The sequence below is a fragment of the Belonocnema kinseyi genome, chromosome 1 (genome assembly GCF_010883055.1).
Source record: "Belonocnema kinseyi isolate 2016_QV_RU_SX_M_011 chromosome 1, B_treatae_v1, whole genome shotgun sequence".
Classification (NCBI taxonomy): Eukaryota; Metazoa; Arthropoda; class Insecta; order Hymenoptera; family Cynipidae; genus Belonocnema; species Belonocnema kinseyi.
In genome coordinates, this window is record NC_046657.1 from 87144212 (window position 1) to 87151039 (window position 6828).

Consider the following 6828-nt stretch of genomic DNA (forward strand, 5'->3'; position numbering starts at 1 on the left):
CCGATAAAAAAAAATACGTGTCTCTTATTTTTCGATGTATTACAACATATTGCAGTTTCATCAAAATCGGTGAGGGACACCTGGGATAGTTTCCTTGTGAGACCTGCCTGATCGAATGTGGAGACCCAGTCCGTCCCGATACGACGAGCCCTACTGTAATATGATTTAATATGTTTTCGAAAATAAATTTCAAGTATCATATTTTACTTTCCATCCCTTCACTGTGTAGACTGAAAATCACAAAGTGGGTCCAAAATGTATGGAACGTTCTACTAGACAGATTTAATAGAAAATTGGCCCGAAGCTGTTATTTGAGTCTCTGAATACCAATTCAAGGTCAAAATTAGAAATTTAAAAATCGCTGAACCAATATGGCGGCCAAGATTTTTGAGAAATCAAATGATTTTCCGGATTTGAGTGAAAATTGATATTAGAGGTTTCTTTGGGTCGCTGTATATGAATTGATCGTCAAAATTCAAAATTTCGAAATTGCTGATCCAATATGGCAACCAAAAATGTTTAAAATCTCGTAGGTTCGGATTTGGATGAAAATTTGTGCCAGGGGGTTAGTTGGGACGCTGAATACGAATTTAAAGTCAAAATTCAAAATTTAGAAATTCCTGATCCAATATGGCGACCAAAATTTTGAAAAATCCAAGGAGTGCGGATTTGGATGAAAACTGGTACAAGGATATTATTCGGGTCGTTGCATACGAATTCGAGGTCCAAATTAGAAATTTCTAAAAGGCTGATCCAATATAGCGATGGTGAAAATTGGTTCTGGGGGATTGATTTAACGTCCTTAGTTCCCTATGACAACGGCTAATAGATTTCTGAACATGGATTGTATCCAGTGAACCTAAAAGACATTTGGTTCGCCATATTGGATTAGTTATTCTGAATTTTCGAAATTTGACCACATTAAATTTTAGGGATATAAAGGTCTCTATATTACCAGCCTTGATCCAAATCCGCCAAATCATTAGATTTTTCAAAACTTTAAATTGCCACATTCGATCCGCCATTTTGAATGTTGTAATTATGATACTATATTCGGATTCAGAGACCTAAAAAACTTCAACACACCAAGTTTCATGAATACCTGTAAATTTTACGTCATTTTGCTCCGCCATATTGGATCCATCATTTTAAATTTTGGAGTCTTGATGCCAAATTCAGATCGAAAAAAAAATTATCTATTCCCATTGCTTACTATGCAAAAGCAGGGGGTGATGGATAACTAGCGCTAGGCTGGAAATATCAGGAACTAATCAACTTAGGACAGTTATTGGGTTGAGTTAAAATCTGTAATATGGAAGTATGCAGGTCCCACTGGGACCAGCTGTCGTCTAGGAAAATGACACCGGCTCACAGTAGAACTGCGGTTAATCACACCATTGGCATGTCTGTCGAACGTGAGATGGGTGGCCACAGGGCAAACCGCAATCACAAAAACAGGCCACCTTAGCCAATTTTGAAGGGTCCATATCATGTCGCATGCGGCGAGTCACACGTACGGCATATCACATCTGCGTCATATCACATCTGCGGCATGTCACATCTTTGGCATGTCTCATTTCGGCATGTCACATCTGCGGCATGTCACAACTGCGGATTCTCTACCTAGCGGCTTCCTTCGACAGTGGGAAGAGATTCGACCAATATTACTTCCGTAATCAGTCACACGGGGTAGGGGTGTGATCTTACATTATTTCTGTGACCATTCACAGGGGTGCGGTGAGAGATGCCGTAAAAATGACAATTTCACAGTGATAAATGCCGCGCGGAGAGAAGCCGCTAGGTAAAGATGCCGCAGAGACTTGCCGCATGTGACATGATGTGTCCCCATTTTGGACTCAACTCTCTATTTTTATTTGTTTGACTTTTGGCACCCACGATTTATTCATGCCTTAGTTTTGTAACTTCAACCAAAATATCAAAATCACAAAAAAATTACGGCAATAAAAAAATTAAATTTGTTCATTAAGGTTTTCTTTTAAAATCACAATTTTCTTAGGATTTTCTTGAAATTTTTACAGTATATAGAGGAGATGATTATGCAACGATCTTGTAATTTTTACTCGATGTTAACACTGAGATGGTAGCTAAGGTTAATTGAAAATAGTATCTTTTTCATGTATCCCCTATAGAGAACGAGTGCAATTTCCATATTTTTCATTATAACATCAGAACGGTTATTTGTATCCTATTATAAAAAGGACATACATTTCAGTCAACTTCATGCCAAACCATAAAGCTAACTTCATGCACAATCCTTAAACCATATTGGTCAATTTAGTTGTCCATAGGAATCTAATTCAGATCAGATTAGAATTATCCAATAAGCATTCGAGAGCAATATCAACTTTCCAAGAGTACTACTTTCAAAGTAGTATACTTTTCTTGTTTATTTACTATAATTAATTAATGCAATAATTAAAAATTAGAAAGACAAATAAGTGTTTTCAGGTCGAGTAAGTTATAGATTAGGTAAAATGTTCCTCGGGGATGTTCCTCGGAACTAATTATAAATATTAATCTCGAAAACGGTGAAAGGTACGTGAATTTTACGTTTTGTGGAGAGAGTTTGTTTTCGACCAACTCGAATTAACCCAATACAGAGATTTTTTGGATAAAGAAAAATGATTTTAAAAAATTTTATTATCTTGAAAACGGTGAGGTATACGCGAAATCTTATATCTTCAAAAGTTAAAAAATATCTCTATTCCAGGTACTTTGACGGGAAATTTAATAAGTTCCCAAAGTAATAAGGTTTCAAAATCAGCAGTGCCATTTTCAATAGTAATCGCGCTGATCGTACCTACACTTACCAATGGTGCTGTACGTGAAAACTGTCAAAAATTTAAGGTTTTTCTAGAAGGGGACAGATCCATTCGGATTAAAAAGGATTGAATGGCGAGTTCAGATTGCATTGGATTGAAGTTGATACTCGTGCACATTTTGTGAACGATTTAAAAGAATTTGTGGGTGTGGCTCGGGATTAATCGGATCAAAAGTTTTGACGTTTGAAGTTTTAGACGAATTTCGCGCACGAGAAATACCTTAACGACAAATAGTTAAGACTTTAAAAATTTTTTAAATTCAAGTCATTTACTATTTTTTCGAATTTTTCGGAAGTAGTTTTTCTTCACTAACAAAGGACTGAATCTCATTACAACGCAGAAAATAATTTTTATGCAAATCTAATGATTTTTATACTATTGGCCAATTTTTACGAGCTTCTGTCCCACTTTCTATCTTAATTCTTCTGAGTTTACTCCTGTACCGTCTTTTATATATCTAGCATTAAAGAACTTCTTCCTTCCTGTCTTCCCATCTCGTTAATTCTATCGCCCGCCCCCTGCTTTATTTACCACTATCAAACACTTTCTCGCTAATTCCCCTTCGCCTTTCTTCCTTAACTTCGTTTCAAATTCGTTAAACATTAATTTTTCTAATTTAAAATTTTATTATTTAATTTTTGTTTGACATTTGATCTTTTTTACTAAAAATCACTTTTTTCAAATTCAACTATTTCAGTTAGAAATTGAACTATTTTGTTAAAAATCCGTTTTGTGTTAAAAATTAATTTTTTTAACTGGAAGTTTAACTATTCCATTTTTTGTTAAAAATCGATTTTTTTAAATGGAAAATTATTTGTTTAAAAATCAATTCATTTTGCATTTTTTGCTCTATTATGTTGAAGGATGTTCAGAGTAAACTCCATGAATTAAAATAAATTTTTGCATTTTGCGGCAAATGTAAATTTGTTAGTTTTGGTTGAGTGGGAAAATTCAAAAACTTGACCAGGAAAAGCCGATAAATTTAAAATCGTCCGCCTAATCGCCATCCTGACAGAGCATATACTGCGTTTCTTGTTTACACTGCAGGGTTAATGAGGGTAGAAGGTAGGCAGGTGGTTAAACCAAGAGGGTATAACAAGAACGATTAACTAGGGGAGATGACAAGGACAGATTGGGATTGGGGAAGTGAGTCATTACAGGTAAAATCTATGGTGTTTTATATTTTCTCTACAAATGATGTGGTTAGGGAATTTGACATAGAATCTACTAAAAATGTTTTTTAATTACTTTTATGTACATTTGACCAAAGATTGGATTCCGTCAAAGAAATTACAAATATGATCATATTTCACATTTCAAATTTGATTTTTTTTCCAGTGTTTCAATTAATCCTTCATTTTCAATTTGCAGAAGCAGGAAGTTTTCAGAGTCTCTTCCCTGAGTTAAATCATGGAACAACAGATGATCGTCCACTAACATTCTTTGCTCCCGAATTGCCCGAAGAGACCCTCCTAGAACGAGAGCACAATGAGATTCTTGCGAAGCTCAATTTCGTCATAGCCCTATGTGAGTGTGTCTGTGAGGTTGCACGGACAAGAGCTGGGCCACTCGGAGCGCCGTTGGGAGGAATGGAGCAAGCGAGTAATGCTGCTACGCGAAGGAGAGCTGAGCAAGTGATTCTATTGGTTAGAGCTCTTCAGTGGCTAAGTTCGGGATTAAGTCTCGCAACTCAACAGCTTGAAGCTGGCAGATTGCAGCCCACGGCTAGCGTCAAAGAGGGTAAGTTGTCACTCTGACTTCTGCAAATATACTGCAGTTTCGTCGATTAGTATCATATTATTTACCGGGAATGTTTTACAGTTGTGAAAATAGAAAGCGAAATCTTCTCAACATTAAACACTTCTACTCACTTGGTGAAACAGGGTACAATTTGATAAAGTCGGTAGAGAGAAAATCGTAAAAAATAGAAGGCCGTAAAAACTAGAACTCGAAAATAATTCAAAAAATTATGAAAGTAATCTCTCAATCTGGATTTCTGAAAATTGAGTTTTGTGCGTGTGCCAGTATCTCTAGCACTTCGCCATTCCGACGGGTACTTGTGCGGGAAACCTGCAGATCGAAAGTACAAGGTCTCTCATATATTTTACATGGACGATCTTAAGATCTATGCTAAAAACAAAGAGCAACTACGTCTAGCTCTAGGGATTGTCGGAACGATATACTAATGAAATTGGAATGAAATTTGGGTTAGAAAAATGCGCCAAGGTTTACTAGAAGCGAGGAAAACTTAATGGCATCCCTGAAGATCCTGAGCTTGTTGGTAGAAGCGCTATACGACACCTTTGCGCTGGAGAGACTTATACGTACCTGGGCGTGCCACAGAGCCGCATTCAGGATGTGCATCTATAAAGGATACTCTCCGAAGTAGATACAAACGTCTCATCCGGCATATTTGGTCTTTGGAACTATCGGCGAGGAACAAACTATTTGCAGCGAACATGTTTTCCGTCCCGGTAGTACTCTATTCATTTGTAGTAGTTCCATGGACAAAGAACGAGCTCAGATACCTTGATATCGGGACAAGAAAGGTTATGCACATGAACAAAAGCATGCATCTCAAGTCTTCTGTTCCGCGACTCTACAGCTCACGCCGTCAAGGTGGTCGCGGAAGATTGAGTCTTGAATGTCTTCACAACAGGATTATTCTGGGTACAGCACATAGAGTCGCAAATGGAAGAAGTGGGCAAAGAAGCGTTTCTGTACAAAGCAGCGGAGGAAGCTGCTGAAACACTCGGACTTAACTTCAGTATTAGGGGTGAGCAAAATGCATCAAATCTAATCCATCTCGAAGTACTCACTCTTGAAAGCCAAGATTAAGAAAGCACAAGAGAAAAACTTTCGTGAACAGCTCCTAGATAAGAGGATGCACGGTATATTCCACAGAAATTTGGAGGATCAGTCAATATCGTGTGAGCTAACTTTTACTTTTCCTAATCACCCGGATTGAAGTCTGGTACAGAAGGTTTCATCTTGGCATGCCAAGATGGTGTCATTTCCACCTTAACATACCGTCGCCACATTTTGAGCCAAGACATTCCCGATGATAGTTGCAGGGCGTGCCATGCACACCCCGAGCATTTAGCTCACATACTATCTAGTTGTGCAACACACGCGGGAACGACCTACATTCAAAGGCACAATGCGGCACTAAGAGTGCTTTGTTACCACCTCTGTCACTCTTACGGCATTAACCTGAATATCGCTGCTCTGAATGCTCCTAGGGAAATCGAGTCAATTGTCAAGAATAGGAAGTGCCGCATATACTGAAAATTTATATCCTCGACAATTGTTTCTGTTGCACACTCGAGGCCTGACATGGTTCTTCTTGGCTTCGAGAAGCGAACCATGTTCGTTTTCGAATTTTCGGCACCAGCTGACAAAAACATCATAGCCAAAGAGAATGAAAAGAAAGAAGGGTGCCAAGCTTTCACTCGTTAATAGCCTGAAAAGCATCCCTGCGTGTCAACAATATGGTAAAACACTTGTGAGAAAAATGCAGAAGGCGATAGTCCTTGGATCGCTCCGTGTACTCAGGGTGCACGAAACTTTTGCCGGATCGTCGTATTGATTCCGTTACAGACTGTAACCACCCATCTCACGGTCGTGAGACGTGGTTGTGGCTAAAAGTTTACCGCGATTTCGCTGGGAGCGGATGCAATTTTTTAGATTAACACCCGCTCCCGGCGAAATCCTGCGGTTGTCCTTATATATGTAATGAAATTTATATAAAATATTAATAATATTGATATTGAATAGCTCCTAGTATAGAATATATTGAATTTAAATATCATCCTCTAATTATAATTATATAAACTGCTAATCCTTAAAAATATAAATTTTGTGTGAAAAATGGAATCCAGTGCTCTACTCTGAGTAAGAAAAATGTGTATAAGTGGTACAAGCTGTTCCAAGAAGGCCGAGAGGATGTCGAAGACGAACCTCGCCCTGGACGTCCCAGCACGTC

The 6828-nt window shown here is 38.0% G+C and overlaps 1 protein-coding gene across 3 annotated transcripts in view; it reads left to right on the top strand.

Moving 5' to 3' along the window:
* Window positions 1-6828, top strand: part of LOC117179417 (serine/threonine-protein kinase unc-51) — a 54115-nt gene that overhangs the window by 24296 nt on the left and 22991 nt on the right. For all 3 annotated transcript variants that reach the window (XM_033371388.1, XM_033371224.1, XM_033371309.1), the window contains exon 10: window positions 4215-4583. In XM_033371388.1, the coding sequence (XP_033227279.1) occupies window positions 4215-4583 (369 nt within the window). The remainder of the gene's footprint in view (window positions 1-4214; window positions 4584-6828) is intronic.